The 20,342-nt window shown below is 34.6% G+C and overlaps 1 protein-coding gene across 2 annotated transcripts; it reads right to left on the minus strand.

The window, feature by feature from the left end:
• Window positions 1-4,215: 4,215 nt before the first annotated feature.
• LOC136815857 (serine/threonine-protein kinase Nek7-like) lies at window positions 4,216-20,006 on the minus strand. Of its 2 annotated transcripts, none has more exons than XM_067072307.1 (3): window positions 19,914-20,006; window positions 6,724-7,384; window positions 4,216-5,977 (listed from the first exon to the last, which is right to left on the minus strand). In XM_067072307.1, exons 2-3 carry the CDS (start codon window positions 7,262-7,264, stop codon window positions 5,655-5,657), a joined length of 864 nt encoding a protein of 287 aa, XP_066928408.1. In that variant the 5' UTR covers window positions 7,265-7,384; window positions 19,914-20,006; the 3' UTR covers window positions 4,216-5,654. The 2 variants fall into 2 exon arrangements, with proteins under 2 accessions (XP_066928408.1, XP_066928407.1); XM_067072306.1 differs by lacking the exon at window positions 19,914-20,006 and adding an exon at window positions 8,853-8,988.
• Between the last annotated feature and the right edge of the window lie 336 nt (window positions 20,007-20,342).

Raw genomic sequence — 20,342 nt, forward strand, 5'->3', positions numbered from 1 at the left:
GGGACAGATCATATTTTTCCAGCTGGTCCCAATCTTCAGTAGAACAGATCATATTTTTCCAGCTGGTCCTAATCTTCAGTAGAACAGATCATATTTTTCCAGCTGGTCCCAATCTTCAGTAGAACAGACCAATTTTTTCCAGCAGACTTTTTTCTTTAGTTCGCTAAGAACAGACCGCCATATCCAGCTGGAACGTGCCTCCCCCCTTCGGTGGATGCTTTCGGCACTAAGGTTGCGAGCTGACGGGTAGGTATGTGCCACCCGACTTTCGACCCGCGGACCCTTATAGAGACATTAAAGGGATTAAAAAGGAGAAAAAATAGGATACAGGGACTTTAAGATCCCCAAAAAGGCATCCTTAACTTAAGGGCTGCACATACCTTTACGCTTCACTTTCCTAAGTACCCCCTCCCCCCGGAGGAACCCTGGCCAGTGGCACGTCGTACTCGTATCCAATTTAATAGATTTATTTCAATACTCAAGAGAATATGGCAATGACGAGAGCTCATGGGAATTCTACGTTTCAATCTCAAATTATCTTTTAACTACTTGTCTCTAAGAAACAGCTTTTGTGAACTTTTTTCAACCTTACTAATTCCTTTGGGAGATCAAAATCTTTTTAAAAACCAGAAAAATTTTAGAAACTTCACATTAGCTACTGAACCGTTTATGTGTAAGTATGCCTCGAAGGAGGATTTTATCGACTTCAGAAGAAGACGTTGGTGATGGTGATATGTTCGACAAACTAAAAGAGTACTTGGATGAACAATTCTTAGATTTCAAGGACGACACCATCGACAAAAGAAAAGACAAGAAAGAAAAAGACTTCAACAAACAATCGTGTAAGATTCAATATCAGTTTAATGAAGATCAGCTTCGCCTAGTCGAGAAAGCATTAAGTCACCTTAAGCACAAGAACATTAAGAAGGCAAAAAGTAAACTAAAAGATCTATCAAAAAACCTCAAGAAAAGAAACAAACTTGTTAAAATTGCTGATAAATCCCCCGGTGGATGGAGTACTGTTAAAGAGTACGAAACCGACAGCGTTGCATCCGACACCGCCGACGAGAAGCGTCTGAAGAGAGCTGAAAAACGTGCACTGGAAAGAATCCAATCCGAACCTTCGAAGAGATTCAAGCAATCCTCAACTTTGTCCCGGAACCCCGAGTCGTCTTCTGGGAGCCATTACACGACAAAATACAGCAATTCCAGATCGAATGAACGTTGCCTTGCATGTAACAGATATGGCCACTGGCGACACGAGTGCCCTGAAAGAAAATCCAGGAGAGACTCCAGAAACTAAAGATAAGTGTAATTCTAATTTTCTTGTTGATTCTGAAAAAAACTCTGTAAAAGGAAAACTTAAGCCTAAACTGGATTTCTGGTCAAAGACTTTGAAGGCACCGAAGTACATTCTATCTAGACATCATCAAATACGGATATTTTTTACCCTTTGTCGACATTCCTGAATCAAGCATTTCAAACAACAACAAATCCGCACTCGAAAACAAAGAATTTGTTACAGAATCGATAAGGGATTTACTTCAAGACGGCTCGGCCAGGGAGGTAGAGTTTGCACCAAAGGTTATTAGTCCCCTCTCAGTTGCTTCAATAAACAGCATTGGAAAGAAAAGGCTAATTCTCGATTTACGTTATGTCAACGCTCACCTTTAAAGAGAGGATTTCGTTCGATGACTGGGGGTCACTCAAAAATCTTATTTCCGAAAATGGATTTGCTTATAAATTTGACTTGAGCTGAGGAAGGGTTATTATCATGTCGAAATAGCGGAGGCTCACCAAACCTATCTCGGATTCTCTTGGAATCTTGATGGCAGAGAAAAGTTTTTCATATTTTGTGTCCTACCTTTTGGATTGTCTTCTGCCCCAATGATTTTTACTAAATTGCTGAGACCCTTGGTCTCCTACTGGAACGACCATAGCATTAAGATATGCGTTTTTCTCGACGATGGGGGCGGGACAGAGTCTAATTTAGTCAAAGCCATTTGGAGCTCCAACTTTGTCAGGCGGTCACTTAAATCGTCTGGTTTAGTAGTAAACGAAGAAAAATCTGTTTGGCACCCCCAGAAACGACTGACATGGCTGGGAGTAATTATCGACTTCTCAGAGAACGCCTACTTTATCACAGAAAAAAGGATCGAAGCCTTAATTGATTTGATAATCGAGACCCTAACCCTGAAACGAGTTACATCTAGAATTTTGTCAAAAGTAGCAGGCTCTATAATTTCTATGAAATTTGTATTAAGCGATATTACTCAATTAAAATCTCGTTACTTGTACGAAGCAATCGATAGTGAGGTGGCTTGGGACGCTCCCATTTCACTAAAGAAATTCCCACAGGCAATTAGAGAGCTTGAATTTTGGTTTGGAAATTTACGTCGGCTTAATCACAGATTTATTTCGCAACACAGGGCCACCTTTGTAAACGTATATTCTGACGCAAGTGATTTTGGTATCGGGAGTCATATCCCAGCCCTATGGGCGGATAGCCATAGAAATCTTGACCCAAAAGAGCAAGGTCTTAGCTCAACATGGAGAGAACTTTCGGCTATTTTATATAGTCTTCGATCATTTAAGCAGCTTCTAACGAGACAATCCATTAACTGGTTCGCCGATAATTTTGCCGCTTCACTCATCGTCTCAAAAGGTAGTCGTAAAAAACATCTGCAAGACCTTGCCCTTGACATATTCAATTTTTGTGCAGTTGATTTAATTACCCTGAAAATAAACTGGATCCCAAGGGAGGAGAACGAGACAGCAGACGAAATTTCTAAAGATATTGACTTTGACGACTGGCAAATTACAGACGAATTCTTTGCCTTTTTGAACAAACGTTGGGGTCCTTTCTCAGTAGATCGCTTTGCACGCCCAGAAAACACAAAATTGCCAAGGTTCAATTCGAAATTTTTTGTCCCAGGCTGCGAAGTAGTGGACGCGTTTTCAGAAAACTGGTCCAACGAGATAAATTACGTAGTTCCACCGGTCGATCTTATCCCAGAAGCACTAAAGTTTATCTTACATAGTCAATGCAAAGGTACCCTCGTGATCCCCTTGTGGAAATCTGCCCCATTTTGGTCTATGATCCGAGACGAATTCTACAGTAAGAATGTTAGTAGAATCTATAATCATCACAAAAGGGAGAGAGATCCTTGAGAAGCCAACTAACGAACTTTATAATCCTATCCCATCTATAATTATCCTTTTCTGGCGTTCTTTTCTCCTCTACATTTAGATGATCTCGTTGCGTCAATTGCCGAATCAGTAGAACATCCAAATTTCAAACGTCTCGCTAATCAAGTCCCTGGTATCATTTTGAAAAGCCGTTCACCGTCGAGAAATACAGATCATACTTCAACACTTGGAACTTGGTCAATCCTTGCAAAGTTTTACTCTGCAGCAAGATCAAACATGCTCGACACGGCTACACGAACTGGTTCGAAAAGGAAAAGATTTGGCTTGCACAGCTTATACGCTCTGGAGATACTGCAGCCGTGAATGAAGGAGTCTCGGTTAGACTTTTCAAACAAAAGGTGAAAAGGCCAAATATGGCTACGTGAAAGATAAACCTCTTTGCACCTACGTTTTTAGTACCCATTATTAAAGTCAAAAGAATTCTACATTAAATAGACCTTTCCCAGACCACTCTGTGACTGTCACAGTGTTCTTTACAGCTTATCACTAGAACTATTGTTATGATTTATCTATTTGTAAAATGTTTATAGGATGTTTTTATAAAATATACGATTGGTGTTGAAATAAATATGTTATTTTCGTTTGAGGTACGAATTAGAAAATAATTGCCTAGGTGCCTCCCCCAAGGGAAACGCCATACGAGATAAAAGTGGTACAGGTGATAGCCGAAGTGTATTTTTTTCTTAATTTATTAGACAAACGGAAATATCTTTAGATGGCCGGGCATTTAAAACTTTGATTTTTTTTGTCGAGAAAAATTGATAAACGAATATTTCCTATTAGTTTAGTGGTAATCTCGTACCAAAGAGCCGATAGCATACCGTGGCGAATAAAAAATGAGACAATGATTTTCTGTTTGACCGAAATTTAATCCTTTAGCGTTAATCAAGCTTGCTCTTATTGCTCTTATTGCAGTTGAATCTTTTCGAAAATGAGTAAATCAGTGTAAAGTTGTTTTTATCTATTTTCTTTTGACGGAATTGATAATAATGAAGAAATCAAATGTTTTGTTTAATCCTTTCTTTTTCTTTTTGTTACTAGTATGTGCATTTTATAATTAATACAAAAAACAAACAAACAAACTTCAGTTATTAAAGTCGTATCATTCCAAACTAATAAACTAAAAAAATTAGTGTACAACAACAAAGAAAAATAGAATCTCAATTTTTGCTACCTACATTATAATAGACATAAAAAAGTACAGTCGCTAAACCTTGAACCTTTCTTGTTATTACCTAAAAAGACAAAGATTATATATCGCCACTTACAACAAACGTTGTTTTAAAGGATTGCTTTTAAAATTTGTGCTGCTTGCTGATACGATATATACCAAACAAATATTAGGCTAATGATATAAGCATAGCAAGAAAGCAAGACTCTTTACTGTACTCGTAAAAATACAGGTGGCAACACATTTTTATTTTTCTAGTTTTTTATAAAAAAAATTATGTTTTTAATTGATATCATATCAATGTAGCTCCAAAAGAAAAACTAAGCTAATGACAGCTAGTTTTACGGCAGAACCATAAATGTATAAAAAATTATTTATAAACAAATTTTTTGACAGCTTTACAACATAACAAACCCAAAGGAAATTTCATTAAAGGAAAAAAATAAAAAATAAGATTAAAAAATACCCGTTAAAATAATCACACTTTTGTTACATTGATAATAATGTGTGATTCAGTCAACTACCAACCCCCCTAAAATCAATCCTTAGTTTAACATCCCTAAAACTGAGTGACTGAGTTAAGCCGTGTTCAGAACCAAGATAAAAATGTACTTTATCGGTAAAAATTCGCCGACAAAAAGTGACGCAATACAAGTTTTTTCTTTAATAAGCATAACGTTTATAAGCATACGCAAGCTCAGTTTTTGGTACTTAAACAATGGCTCTATTGTTTGAAAACAATAGAATGCTAAGCATAATGCGAGCCTGATAAAGGAACACTTGCAAAAAAACATAATCACCGACAATACTTTTTAGCCGATAATTATTTATAACCAACAAATTCTTTCGCCGACAATTTTATTATAGACAATTTATTTACCGATAAAGCAACAATGACTATGCCACATAACGTCCCATAGTAGGTTAAAAATGGCTTTAATTTGAATGCCTAAGCTATTTTTTTAACCTAAATATCAATGAAATAAAATATGCACGAAGGTTTAATCCTTGGCGAATATCTTCTGACTTTAAAATCTTAAGCTATTTAAGAATGCATAATTCAGAAAAGAATTCAAAAGAATCAAGTCAAATGACAATTGAGTTCATCATCAATCCATCCTGTTTTTCATTATCAGAGAAGAATGAGCAGTAACAAGCGAGCTTGAGATGACATTTTCATTCTAATTCATGTGAGTTCTCTCACATAAGATGCTTGGGAAGTATTTCTCACAAACAAGCAGATAATAAACAGAGGATTAATTTGGACTTCTTATTATCGTTCCTTTGTTAACTTGAAAGCGTACATCTTCTCAGCTACTTGGTGAATGTAATCGATATCTGGCCTCTGTTCCGGGTCAGGGTTGATGCATAAATCCACCAGGCTACGCAAGTCGTCTGTGTAATATTCTGAAGGTAACGGTGGGTAATCACACTGCTCAATTTTCTTGCATAAAGAATATAGATTCATCTTATCTCCATAAAACGGTGATTGCAGGGCAGCCATCTCGAACAAGAGACATCCAAGGGACCAAATATCGGAACGGAAATTGTATCCGTTTTCGTGGATCCTTTCCGGTGACATGTAGTAAGGAGTTCCTGAAATGATGGTGTTCAAGAAAGCAATTTGAGATTTTAAACTCACACGAGTTAGAGCTTAAAAAAACGTTTGTTTGCAGCCACTGGAATATATAGGTTTCGTCACCGGGTCTTTTTTGTAAAGGTCGGCATTAAAAACAGCCTGGACCATGGGCAGGGATATTACTGACTGCCAAGGAACTCGTTAACCCTTTAGTATGACGAGATAGGGATGAGATAATGCGTCATTGGAAAAATAAACCCAAAAATCGTATCAGGAAATTATCTTAAAAGATGATCCAAGTTTTACGTTTAAGTTTTTACGCTTTTCACGATGTAACAAATCAATCAACACGTCATGTAGATCTGTTACATCAAAATGTAACATGAATACACTACATTTCCGATAAATGAATGAGGAAATCATAGACAGCTTACAGTTTACGGCCCACTTAACAAATCTTTACAGATGAAATTATAACCGACAAAAAAAGAATTTAGCGTCGAGCTGCTATTTATCATTTAATTCATTTTGTTGGGGGGTTTTCAAAAGCCTAAACATTTTTTTCCGATTATGGGAGAAGATTAAATTGTTTGTATGAAATTTGCTTCAGGGTTCGATAGTACTAGAGAGCTAATATCGAAAAGGCTCGTCGATCCCCAAGCGTATCTCTATAAAAGATTTCCCCCCATGCCCCATAAAATATGTTTTGTAATGTTCATAGGTGATATAAGATCATGTTTACGTGAAAAAGGCTGATTCTTACCGACTAAAGAATGTGCAGCTATCGTTTGTGAGCTGAAATAACGTCCAAGACCCAAATCACCCAACTTGACAATACCGCTAGCAGTTATAAAGACATTGGCAGGCTTAATATCTCGATGCATGATTCTTTTGATGTGCATGTGCTGGAGAGCTGCTGTGATCTGGACGAAATATTTCCAGATGGTTTTCTCTGGGATCAAACGTTTCTGTTTTTTAAAGTGTTTAATCATTTTGGATAGATCGCCAGCATCGGCTAATTCTAACACAATGTTCAGTTCGTTGTTTTCCACAAATGAGGCCAAATATTTAATAACGTTGGGATGATTTAAGGATTTGAGCAAATCAATTTCTTTGATGCAATCATTCCTCGCCTTTAGATCCATCATTTCAAAGATTTGCACCTTCTTCAGCGCTACAATACTGTTATCGATCAAGCAGCGTGCACGAAAGACTTCTGAAAATTGACCTTTTCCTATACGTTTTTGGATTTCGAAGTTTCCGAGACAGTTGTACTTGTTGTCGTCGCCATTTTCTGTTTCCATGGTTTTCTTGTTGCCCTGGTTACCACCGGGGGTGTTGTTGTTTTTATCGTCAGGTGTTTTCAATCGAACGTCCCCGAGTTTGTCTTCGACTTCTTTTAGATCTTTCTTTTGTTCTGATTGCTGAAATAAAAGAGTTATAATATATCAAGATTTGAGGAGATTGAACATATTTGGATAATTGGACACGTCGGGAATCACGACCACGATTTCTCCCAGCATTTTTCTATACCACCGTTTTTCTCAATAAATTCATCAGTGGAAAAAGATATTACAAATAACAGTTTTTTTTAAGGTACATGAAAAATCCCTTCTATTCCTGTTTTCTGATTCCATAAAAACAAGTGGCAGAGCATATTATGTCAACACAAGAAATGTTAAATTGTTCTGGGGTGTTCAGCACAGACACCAGAGTAACTGACTGATATTGATTGATAGCTACACAAATTAAATGACTTCAAATGATCAATACTAGACGGACAGAATGTCTAAATGAGAGAAAACACACAAAAACAAAAACATAAAAAAGAAAACGAAAATGTAGAGTAAGCCGAAGTGAGAAGCACGAACAACCCTTTATTGACCTGATGTTTGTACAAGACTTTTACCTGCTCTTGGACCCTACAAAACATTGGCAAGCTTTAAAAATCTACTTCAATCACTAAATGAAAATATGAGAAAAACATTTTCACTCTAGTAGTGTAAGAGTGGATTAACTTTCAAACCCTTTCCCATAAAATAAAAACTTCAAAATCTTTTCCCACAATAATAATAATCATTTGCACATGCTGTAGAAAATAATAAAGTGAGTCGAACCCTTTAAAAGAGTGAAATAATTATTGGAATAAAGTAGGATTAATAATAAGAACACAAATATGGCGAGATTTATCCCCTACCATTCATTCTCCTTAAAATACAATCTTCCAATAATACTTATCAAATATAATCAATTAGCATTCGAACATTATATCATAATCGGAGTTTTCTTGGTGATCTAAAGTCTAATAAGAACTATTGATATCAAAATTGATTGGTTCAACTTCAGAAAAACTTTCAAACAGAAAATACTTCTGAAAATGTTATCGTATATCAAAAATATATCGTCCCTACAATCAAACACTAATCTAAATTTAATGGGTTACTAAAATACTTTAAGGTAAAGAGATATGACCAAAATTTAAGAGTAATAAAGTACGACCAAAAGCAGGCAACACGTCATATAGAAACCTTTAAACAAGAATTTTTTTTAAACAACATAAACATTGAAATTAAAAACAAACGAAAAGATAAAGTAACATAGACTTGAGACAGACTACTGGAAACATAAAGGCTGTTCGAAAACAAACCGAGTTACTTTTAATACGTATTAAAACAGAGTAAACGAAAAGAAAACGCCAATACAAATTGAATAATGGACTGTTAAAATATACATACTTAAAAGAAAAATCATTCTTCACTTGCTTCCAAAAGGAAATTCTATGAAGCTTGAAATTTGAAATTAAAGTGTGAAAAAAGTATTGTATGTAATATAAGGTTTTGACAGCAAGTAAAAATAAGATGAAGAAATGAAAAGGAAAAAGTAATTCGATACCTTGGGGTCCATCTTTTGAGATCAAGAAATAAAATCAACAAATAACGAGCTCCTGATGAATTCTGCAGCAAGTAATATTCAATAGAAATAAAATATTTTTCTCCAAATAAAGAAAAAAACAAGGAAGAAATCTTGTTGTATCGAGAAAGAATATTTTGAAAAAGAAAAAATAAATTTTTCACACAGTGTGAGGTTTACCCTCCATAATTTATGAAAACTTGTATAACAATTGTATATTATTCAAAATCTCCTTGAAGTATTATACAGGGGTAAACTAATACTTGAAAATAATAATGATTCAAAGAGAATAATTTCAAGAGAAATTATTCCATCAGAGAATGAAACAAGAGAATTGTGTTCTAATGAGAAATAGAGATAGATAGGTATATAAATATAACTGAAAGAGCTGAACAAGAAAATTATTAATTCATAATTTTCTCCATATTTTTACGAGAAAGAGATATTGTATTTGTTCTTGATCCTTCATTAATAAATTTACATATAAAGAGGTTAAATTGCGATAAAGATAGCTCATTGAGTCAATATGAAGTTGACCTTTATCATTACGAACCCTTCTGAGTAGAGTTAGACATAATTAAAAAAAAAACTACCATAAAATAAAAAAAAAAGAAATTTGGGACCCTTTCGAAATTGTGTTAGAGATATAGAGCCATTTGAGGTCATCATTTTTAAAATTTAGACAGGGTTAAAAAGACTCTCCCTTTAGTTTGTATTTTAAAGTGTAACTCTCCCTTTGTGAAAGTATCTTTGAAAATATTGTTTTTCGATTTAGCAAAGTGAACCGTCTACTGTACTGTATGTCTTCTTCTTCCGTATGTAAGTATAAGAAATGTTCAGCTTCAAAGTGAAGCAGGACAAATATTTTTCACAGAATGATGGACCTCCCCTTTTCACCTCATAGCTTGCTTGTACATTTATAAAGGTTGAAACAGGAGGAAGTATGAAAATAAATGTAAAATAAAATTAAAACAAAGTAGAGAGAATCATGGTTTTGTAATAAGAGAAGCTCGAGTCTTGTGAGAAGTCATATATATATAATATGTAAATCATTTATCAACCCACACTACTTAATCTTGTTTTCTCTGATTTCTCATATCCCTTTCTTTTCTTTGCTGGTTGCGTAGTGTAATATTGATATCCCAAGTTAAGATAATCTAGCTGTGAAAATATTGACTTTTTTATAAGAAAATAACTGGAAAATCATTACTAATTCAATCAAGATTTCTTACATCTAATCTTATATTGACAAGCCAGATTTAGCAATAATCTTGTATTGGATCTTAGTATAAACAGAAAGTGTCTTTTATCTACAAAACACTGTATGCTATATAATCTATCTGATGAAGACAGCAGAAAATCAGCGTTGCAACTGCCTTTGGTGAATCTGGACGGAAACTATAAACTAAATACCAATCAAACGTAATTTTAAAGACTTGTACCAGGATGGAACCACAGAATAATAATCAAAAACTGCCCAACTACAAATAACAATCACAGTCTTTGTCTGGATCCACCGAGGGGAGAATGTAAAATTTTAAGACTGAAGCCTGTCCCATCATTTTTGGTTCTTTTAAAAACCTGAAAGCAGGAAGTGTGAGAACTTTGATCATCGTTTTTAAGTCTTGAATCTTTTAAAAAAATTTAGAGGTTGTTTTATAAAGTTTATAAATTCACTTTTTCTCATCACAATGGCAAATCAGGGATCAGACACACATTTGGCCATTACTTTTGATCTAGATGGCTCGAAAAAGTGTTTAACTCCTCATTTTAAGGCATTTTAGGTACAAAATTAGTAAAATAAAAAAAAATCTAATCTTTTTGCAAATTCAAAAACCCTGAAAAAAATTTTCGCTGTAGAATTTATTTGGTCCAAAGTAGAAGTCCTTAAACTGATGTAAAAGAAAATTGCTAAAATTTGTCAAAAATGACATTGTTTTTTGGCACTCTTTTGTTAGGGCCACTTTTATTCTTGATGGCTTCAAAAATCATTTTTTACAAAATGCAACAAGCAGAACAATGCTTTACTGGGCTAGCTATTCAGATGCAGTTTTGAATGAAGTTTTTGAAAAAATATGTTCTGCTTGCATGTTGAATTTTGAGAAAAATTGAGCTTTCTAACAAAATTTTGCTTGGAAAAAGCCTTACAACTGAGATCCATAAATTCTGCAATTTTTTGACACATTTTTCCTTTGTTTTTAGCTAAACATGACATTTTTATGAATGACAATTCAAAAGTGAACAAATTAAAACAAATAAAAAACAAAAAATTCCATCTGAGGTCAATTTGTAGCGATTTACGGGTCTGGACTTTACTAAAAGTTAATTTGCAGGCGTTCCATAAAAACGTTTCGAATTGAACAAAAAACCAAAAATTTGTTTAAATTTGCTTTGAACTAACTCAAAACTTTATGCTGATTATGAAAAAAAATCATTTCAGATGGTTTTAGAAAAATCTTTATCATGGATCAAGCTTCCTAATGGAGTTGTCACTAGGATCACAAGTTTAGTCAATCACTCTCATATTGAATCATCAATAGTTGTCTTTTCTCATCATTGACCCCTAAACGCAACCTTACAAGACAAGGGTTTGGAAATTATCAGTTAACCCAACTAAAAAAAGATTGTTCTTTGTACAATAAACACTAATAACACAACACTTATAAATTTAACTCTAATAACCTACACATTCAATGTGACAGTCAAAAACCAAACCATTAATAATCCTTTCCTTCATTTCCCGGGTCAAGGTAGTAGAACTTAACCAAATAACCAGGTCTTTTCATCAGCACTTCATGCTGAAACTGTTCGCCTGGTAATGATATTTTTTGATTTATGCAAGACAAATTTAATTTATTGTTCTACAGGACGACCTTCAAAAACGTAGTGGTTGGTCAATCGGTATATACAATAAAAATTAATTTCTTAAAAAATAGGGTCAGAAGGTCAAGATCTCAAAAAATTGAAGGAGTATAGTTTTTCCTCTTAATGGATGAGTGACTTTCAATGTCATATTTTAAATTCGTCCAAGTTTTGTTTGGGATAAATTTACACTTTTTCAACTTGTCCAGTTAAAAATATCCTAAAAAAACTTATAAAGACAATCTTCCAGTTTTGCAAATTCAATATTATTTTTTTTTTCGATTTTGGACAAGTAGAACAATAAATTAATTTGTCTCACCTTATGAATTCTCTGTAGGCCTTCAACCCGCAAATTTTGGACAAATTTCATGTGATTTTAAGAAAGGTTAAACATACATAAACTCGGTATAAAGGTTAAAAGACACGTCCCAGAACTTGCAGTTTATGCATTTTGCAGATATAACAGAAGTTGCTAAAAGTTGTACAAATATTCCTAACAAAGATAACATTGTACAGAGTGAGGGTGACGAAGCACTTGTACAGACAACATTCTATATAGAGCGAAAATAAAAAGATGTAGTGTTTCCGGAAACAGGCCACTACATTTTTTTATTTTGGCCTAATCTAAAATTTTTGACAATAAATCACAAGCAAAAAGACTTTTTCCAATCTAGTCATCAATACACTGGGAGCTTATTGAGAATAAACCGATCCTTTAAAAAACCTAGTTTTTGGCAAAACTGAACGTTGCGGTAAATTGGCGGACAAATTGAAATTTTTCTTTAGACAAAGCTCAATCTAGACCAGTCCAAATGGTTAAAAAATAAATAAGCAGATCTTGATCTCTTATTTAGAGAACAAAAAATTTCAACCATTGAAAAGGCAAAAAATTTGAAAACATTTTCATTGCGATCATTAGAATGTGTAACTATACAATCGTTTATGAAGTCCAAATACTGTTGGTCTTATTCAGAAATTTGAAGACATTCAAAAACACTTCCCAAGGTGGATAAAAGACACCTAAAACAGTTTTGAGTGTCTCAAAATCTATTCCTTTAAAGGAGAAGGAAACGCTATTACATAATCTATGTTTGTAAGTGATAAAAGTAATAGTGCCTAACGTGAATTGAATATGAAAATCCCCGGCTAGGCAGCTGTGCCAACTATCTATCTCCAAGAATCCAACATCAAAGCTTAGGGGCTGCATTATTGCTGTGTTACATGCAAAACTATTCAACTCAAATCCAAAGAGCATTTAAGAAGCTTAAAAATATTTTCAAAAATGCCTATCACTCTCAACCAGTGTTGTCTATCCAGGTCCCCAACTTCATGGATATACTGGGTGCAGTTAATTAAAATCAATGACATGAAGAGTACCTGTTGAGATTCTTTTTTCTCTTGATCATACAGAGGATGTGTTTCTTCATCAAGAACCTTACCTGAGAACTTTGCATGACACCTATACAAGTAACAAGTAACAATTTAATAAAAATGAAATTCTAAAATAAAAAATGAAATTTTGCACATAACAAGCCTATCTATAGAATTCCTAAAACCATGTATGCATCATAATTAAAGCCAAAAAATACTAAAAGAAACATTGTAAATCGTATAAAAAGAACAAAATTGAGTTTTAGCTAGTTTTTTAAAGTTTTTTACTGATGATGGCACTCAGATATGGCTGAAGGAACGTTTAAAGGAAAAAAGATTTAATGTTTAACAGAAAACAATAATGAGAAAACAATAATGAAGCTTCTGTTTTAATTTTATTTTACAAACCCTTGGTGTGATCAACCAGTAGAATCTTACAAAATATTAATAGCTCTTTAGAAATTAGTTCTTAAAGACAACATATTCTGTTTTGAGGACCAATTACACACACAGAACATTGTGAAATGATTATTTTCAAGAACTTTACACACATAAGTGCTTCAGGCCTATGACTTATGATCTACAAAAGAATGTGACAAAGAAATTGCTCATTTGAAGTACGTTTTCCATGACTTAAATGGATATCCTTAAAAGTTATAACGACAGCAATTCAAAAAGTAGAAGAAAATTAAATTTAATCAACCTGACCAACCAGCGTCCAACACAGATGAAGAACCCCAAAAACCTCAGAAACTTATCAAGGGAAACAACCCGAGTCACTGGTAAAATCTTTAAATAAATAATTGAGGGCAGTTTTAGAACCAGATGTCAAGACTCAAATTTCCTTCAAAAGTACAAGGTTATCGTCCATGTTTAACCTTAAAGATAAAACTAAGAAAGTTTGAGCACAAAAATAATGTCGTATACAAAATTGAATGCCCACACGAGGATTGCACAGAAACGTATATAGGTGAAACTGAAAGTAGAATACTACCATATACTACCAATACTACCAGTTACCATATATGACATTAGAACTATTTGCTAGGGGATTCAAAAAGAATGAAACAAGAGAGATAACTGAAGCTCTTTAATTATTGATCAGAAACCTATACTTAATGTACAGAATTTGTAATGTGTGGAATATTTTGTTGATGCAATGCTTTTATCCATCAAAAGAGTGCTTAACCAACCGAAGTTAGAAGCGTTATATCATAGTTGAAGTAATGAAAATTATTGTTTCAATACTGACAGTTTCATATTTTTTCAAACAATCCTCAGTCTAAAATAATTTTTTTTTAAAACTAGAGTAGAGTTCCGTTGCTCTTACAAAAAATAACATTGCAGGGTCTTCGCCAAAAATTGACGTCATTTTAGTCCTTGGTGTCGTGAACTTTTAAAGTGAACTTGTTCAAGTGACGGCATTTTGAAATCAGTTCATTCCTAGAATTAAAAAGCTTGTCAGGGTTCGGAAATGTAGCGATTTCAAGTTTCTCCGCGAGACAAAGTGAGCATTTCAGTGACAAACAGTTGATCGGTGGGCACTGTCAGATGGTTTTCCATGCAATTTTTGGCAATAGGTTTTTACGTTTTAACCTCCAAACTTCTTTTGACAATTCCGTCTCTTTTTCGTAGCAGTGGTTTGCGAAACGTTTTTTGAAAGCAGGTTCAGCAAGTCCGATATAAAACTTCTTGTCGTAATCTGGTTCTTACTCGCATGTCATTGTGGCTTGGTATACTGATCGCTCAACTAAACACGATCTGTTCAGGGGACAGTTAGCTTTTACCCTGCAGTTACACATTCGGTTGTCTACGTTCTCGTTTGCTTCGTCTTTCAGGATGTTTTTATTGTGGCTCTGTATGATATTTTTCATGTTTTTGGTGCAACTATAGCTGACTTTGACAGTGTTGCGGTTGGATATTTTGTTGAGCGACCGTAGTACAGTGGTAGAGCATCCGGCTACGGTTCGCAAGATTGTGGGTTCAACCCCCAGCCGGGTCATACCCATTTTCAATACAGATGTCACATGACTCAAATCTCGCAGTCTTATTGGACTAAAGAAAGCGAAAGTGAAATCGCGCGATCTGATTGGATGAAAAAAAAGACCGTGGGAACTGGAACTGAAAATAATTCTCATTCTAATACAAGATGGCGGCGAGAAAAGCACGTCTTTTGCTTTGGACAAAAGGTTGTAAATTCTGGTTGATTTTAAGGTTTTATCTTATCTTATCTCATGTACTTTAATTAGTAGAGGCTTCTTCGATGTTTGGGAAAGGTAAGTCTATGAAAGTTATTTGTTTTTCGGTGAAAAAAGTGTTTAAAAAAGCATTTTTTGTGCTCAAGGTTTATTTTTCTTCGCAAATTTTTGTCTTCAATCTTAAATAGACGAAAGAGTATTTGACTGATGGTTATGATTTTTTTCACAGAACTAGCAACTCCAGAAGATTTTTCAAGTGTTAATTTTTTTTTCAAAATCTATCCTATCTTGTAGAGCTTTGAAAAAGAAAGAAAATGAGGGGTCATAGGCCTCCAGAGGATTAGTGGTTGTAAAGATATTCAAATTTTAGTGTCAAAAATTTGACTAAAAATGTCAAAAAAAAGGTTAGGAAAATAGCTTGGAAAAATTCGAAAAATGTGTCAAAAAAGAAAAAAAAGAAATTTTCCAGTCATATATACTTCTTAAATTTTGCATATCTCTTATTCTAGTGTAGCTAGAGACCTCAAATTTGGAGGGAGAATTCTTTGATGGTGTTAAAATATTATTATATAAAAATATTTGTAAAATATTTAGTATATTTATCAAAATAACGAAAAATCAAAATATAATAGCCGCATTCTTTTTCACCGTCCAACATATCAAAATAACGAAAGATATATCTTTTTTTGAAAAAAGAAGACATGGCATTGTTTTATTTTTGTTTTTGAAGAAAATAGCTTGGAAAAGGTTGAAATGAGTCAAAAAAGGTGGTAGGACCCATTTTCAAGGGGCCTCTAGAAATGGAGGAACAAAAACTTATGAGTAAAGAAACCCCAAATGAAAAGAAAATCCATTTCGGCAGAAATAAAAACTTTTTTTTGGGACATTCCCATGCTAAAGGAGCAAAAAAGTTAAAAAAACTACATGAAAATGAAAGAACTAGAATTAGCGATTGTGATTTTTGAATTCCTCACCCTTTTTCTGATAAACATACAAAGTTTCAGCTTCCAAATACATTTTCCTCCGTTTCCAGACACATTTGTTCTTCGATAGTTGCAAATTTTTTTTCTCCCGTCGCGCGTCGGCAATCAATTTTCAAAATGTTGCAAAACGATCGGCATTTTACCAATTTGCCGTCTAGCCCGTATCCACAGTGTTATATACCGCTGGAAAGCTAAGATCACAGGCTTTCATTTAGTAAAAACCGGAACGCTTTAACATACATAGAAAAAAAGTTCCAAGGGTTCAAAGTTCACGGAGAAATGAAACATTTGGTTTGACGTCAACGAAAGTTGCATGACTTCTGGAATCGCCAACGGAACATAGTAAAACTATTTAGGAACTTGGACCTTTTTACAGAATTTCAAAAAATCTGTTAGTTATGGAGATATATTGAAAATATGTTGCTAAGACCTTTGCGCTTGAAATTGAAAGCAAAACCAAACTAATTTAGCGCACACTGCCGTTTGCGTAATATCGATAAAGTGAAAGGAGGTCCTGACTGCGCTGGGTTATTTTTTCCTGAATCCCTTTAGAAGTGGGATGCTATTAGTGTGACTAACTGTTATGCTGATGATTGTTACAAAGAAACATGGAAAGGGATCTGACATGAAGGATAATTCTAAGTTTATTGTTTCGTTTACAAGTTTCTTTTACAAGTCCATCCAAGACACCAGTCACCACACTCAGTTACATCAATATGCAGGGCTCGAAATAACGGTCGGACCCAATTGCTGAAATGTCCGACCCAAATCGATTCTAGTCGGACATCGTGTCCGACCCAATTACTTTCGGTGCCTTCAAAAAATTTGTCAGATGCGTTGTGAAATTTCCAAAAGTAATTATAATTAACATAGAATTAGTAACTTCTTTATTTACACACAAAAACTCCCAAAGTTGCGATCATTAGTGTTAGATATTCATTTTGTGTGATGCTTTTTCTCAACAAATGAAAGCATACTTCAAGTAAAAACCATAAGCTTCTGACCATTAATTGGCATTTGTTTAGCTTCTTTGTGATCAATGTGAAATTCTATCAGAAGCTTGTGTTAGACTTGAAGTATATAGATTTGGAAGTAAATGCAGTCTGTCAGGTGTATTTTCATTCAAGTAAGGATTACTCAAGCTCACTTTAAAAACAAAATAAGGCACCTGCTTTTTTCCTTTTTCACTCAAATAAATCGCGATCGTTTGTTTGATTTTCCTTATAAGGAAATTTAGTATTTCAAGCATTCTTGAGTATATTTATATGATCACGATCATGGTTTTTGGAGATAGAGGCTTAAATTAATTAATTAAATTCAATTATGCCTGAGATGATTCATTATACTTATAAAAATCAATCGGACATGTCCGACCCATTTTACTTTAAAAGCCTTAGGACATGTCCGACCCAAATTAATTTTTGATCGGACAATGTGTCCGACCACCTAAATATTGTTATTTCGAGCCCTGATATGCCTTCTTACCTGTCTTTAAAAATATAAATAAAAGTAATCACGGAAAAGGACGCGAAAAAAAAGACATAAGTGTGAGAACAGAGTAATCAAACTTGTTAGAAAAAGTACCATTAGAAGTCATAAAAAATCAACCTGAATAAATGCAATCGAAATTCCAGAGAACTTCTTAATCCCCCAAACAACATTACATTACTATGTCAAACTCCCATCACATAAATTTTACAATTACGTCAGAGTAGACTACGCTCGCCACCGAAGAGGTTTATTTGGAAAGGGTAATTATATTTTATTGTTCGCTTCTTTTTTAAAGATTCGCCGGGTTGGAAAAGTATGAATTTCTTTGTACATATTTTACCTACCCCAAATATTTAGGAGGCTGAGTTACGACCCTCGACATGGCCCGAGAATTCTCGGGCCAAAACTTTTATTGGAATTCGCGTAAAGCCTGAGTATGGCCCGAGCTGGCCCGAGAATTCGGGCCACACGCGGGCCACGCACGGGCCACACTCGGGCCAATTTTTGAAAACATGATTTATTAAACAGGCGTATAATTTCAGGACTGAATTTTTTTAACATTTTCTTTGAGAAAAACTTGGTTTCTCTTAATTATATCAAATATATGAATGTTGTAAATTCATATAAATATTAAATGTCTTATTTGGTATGAAAACATAGTTATAAATATACTTAGGGTGGAAATATTTGCTGGTAAACTGGTCCCGGTTTTAAACTGAAGCGTGTCCACGGGAAGCTCGTAAAGTTTTTTTGAGCGATATAAACAAAACAGACAAATCTTATTTTGTACTATTTTGTTTGACTGGACATGCTGAATCAATTTAAATATGGAATCTTCTGAACATGGCCCGAACATGGCCCGAATGACTCGGGTCATGTTCGGGCCAAAAGAATTGATAGTGTCTCTCGGCCCGAACATGGCCCGAAGAGGCCCGAAAATTCTCGGGCCACGTCGAGGGTCGTGCTGAGTTTTAAACGAATCGTCAAGTTGAAACGAACGATAAATGTATCAAGGTCTGTTTTATTTTACCCCCTGGTGACTTAACAAAAGAGACTTAACTCGATGTTACAATCCAATTATTGAAAGTTTGTCTCGGCCTTTTTATAATGAGCGAGACATACGTTCTCTGATTACGTAATTTTCATATTGACATTTTCGAGGCATTTTGATGTAACTGACACTGCGCACTGGCACTGCAAAATCAAAGAATTATAAACCAGACCCCCGCGCTCGATAGGATCGATCATCGGAACGGCTCGATGACAGATCGATATGTGATCGATGGATTACTTATCGATCCGGATAGGAGATCGATAGAGGATCGATACTCAAGATTTTTTTAAGCTTAAGATTAGTTATCGATCTATCATCGATCTATCATCGATCTATCATCGATCTATCATCGATCTTTTATCGATCTTATCGACCCTATCGACTCTATCGAGTATATCGATTCGTCATCGATCGTTAATCGATTCGTCATCGATGCATAATCGATTAAAGAGTGATGACGAATCGATTAACGATCGATGACGAATCGATTAACGATCGATGACGAATCGATTAACGATCGATGACGAATCGATTAACGATCGATGACGAATCGATTAACGATCGATGACGAATCGATTAACGATCGATGACGAATCGATATACTCGATTGAAATACTAGCTCGATAATGGATCAACGAAGGATCGATACTCAAGACTTTTTAATGGGTGAATCTTCCATCGACCTCCTATCCGGATCGATAAGTAATCCATCGATCAAATATCGATCCGTCATCGAGCCGTTCCGATGATCGATCCTATCGAGCGCGGGGGTCTGGTATAAAGAAACAAACATTCTTTGAACTTTTCTTCTAATTTGGTAGAGTTTTACATGATTGTACCTGTTTGTCACCATGCAGCAACACGGTTTTTGGTTCAAGAGCAAACAGCAAAGCATTGTCAAGTTTGACATGGTAATGCAATGGAAAAGATGGAAAGGAAAAGAGAAGTGCACGCACTGCAAAAAAAAAGTAGACTAGAAAATGACAACCTCATAGGGAATTGGAAGAAATCAAACATAGAATTGTTATAGACTGTCCATTGGTTAAGAAATCAACTAAATATGAGACATAAAGCAAATTCTTACAAAAAGTAGAGCAACATGAAGATCATGAGTCGATTGGTCTGGGTCTTTGCACTTTTTGACGAAAATTTTAGAACTTGCGCTCGATGCTCTAAAATTTCAGATTTGCCGAGGTAACTTTACGGACCTTGTGGAAGCAGCCACTTTAAAACAAATTCAGGACCTGAAACTTTTTGGAGTTATTACTTATGAAAATAAAATCTATTGTGTAAAATATTAAATAAAACATTCTAAACAAGTTGGAAATAATTTATATCGACTTTTCACACCATTTCACTCCCGTTAAATATCAAAATTCTTTTTTTCGATTCGTCCTGGAAATAAATTTCGGAATCGTGATTCTTCAAAATGCATGTTAGTGTTGACAAGAACTAATAGATTTTTCCAAACTAAAGTCATTAAATATTCATAAATTTAAGGTTAAACTTAAAG

Source organism: Clytia hemisphaerica, unplaced genomic scaffold (assembly GCF_902728285.1).
Source record: "Clytia hemisphaerica strain Z4C2 unplaced genomic scaffold, Clytia hemisphaerica genome assembly, whole genome shotgun sequence".
NCBI classification, from domain to species: domain Eukaryota; kingdom Metazoa; phylum Cnidaria; class Hydrozoa; order Leptothecata; family Clytiidae; genus Clytia; species Clytia hemisphaerica.

What these genes read in the sequence shown, in the direction of transcription:
- LOC136815857 (XM_067072306.1), bottom strand. An exon ending in AGCTGCACATTCTTTAGTCG is followed by an intron (nt 5,978 to 6,723) that starts GTAAGAATCAGC and finishes CCATCATTTCAG; the next exon opens with GAACTCCTTACTACATGTCA.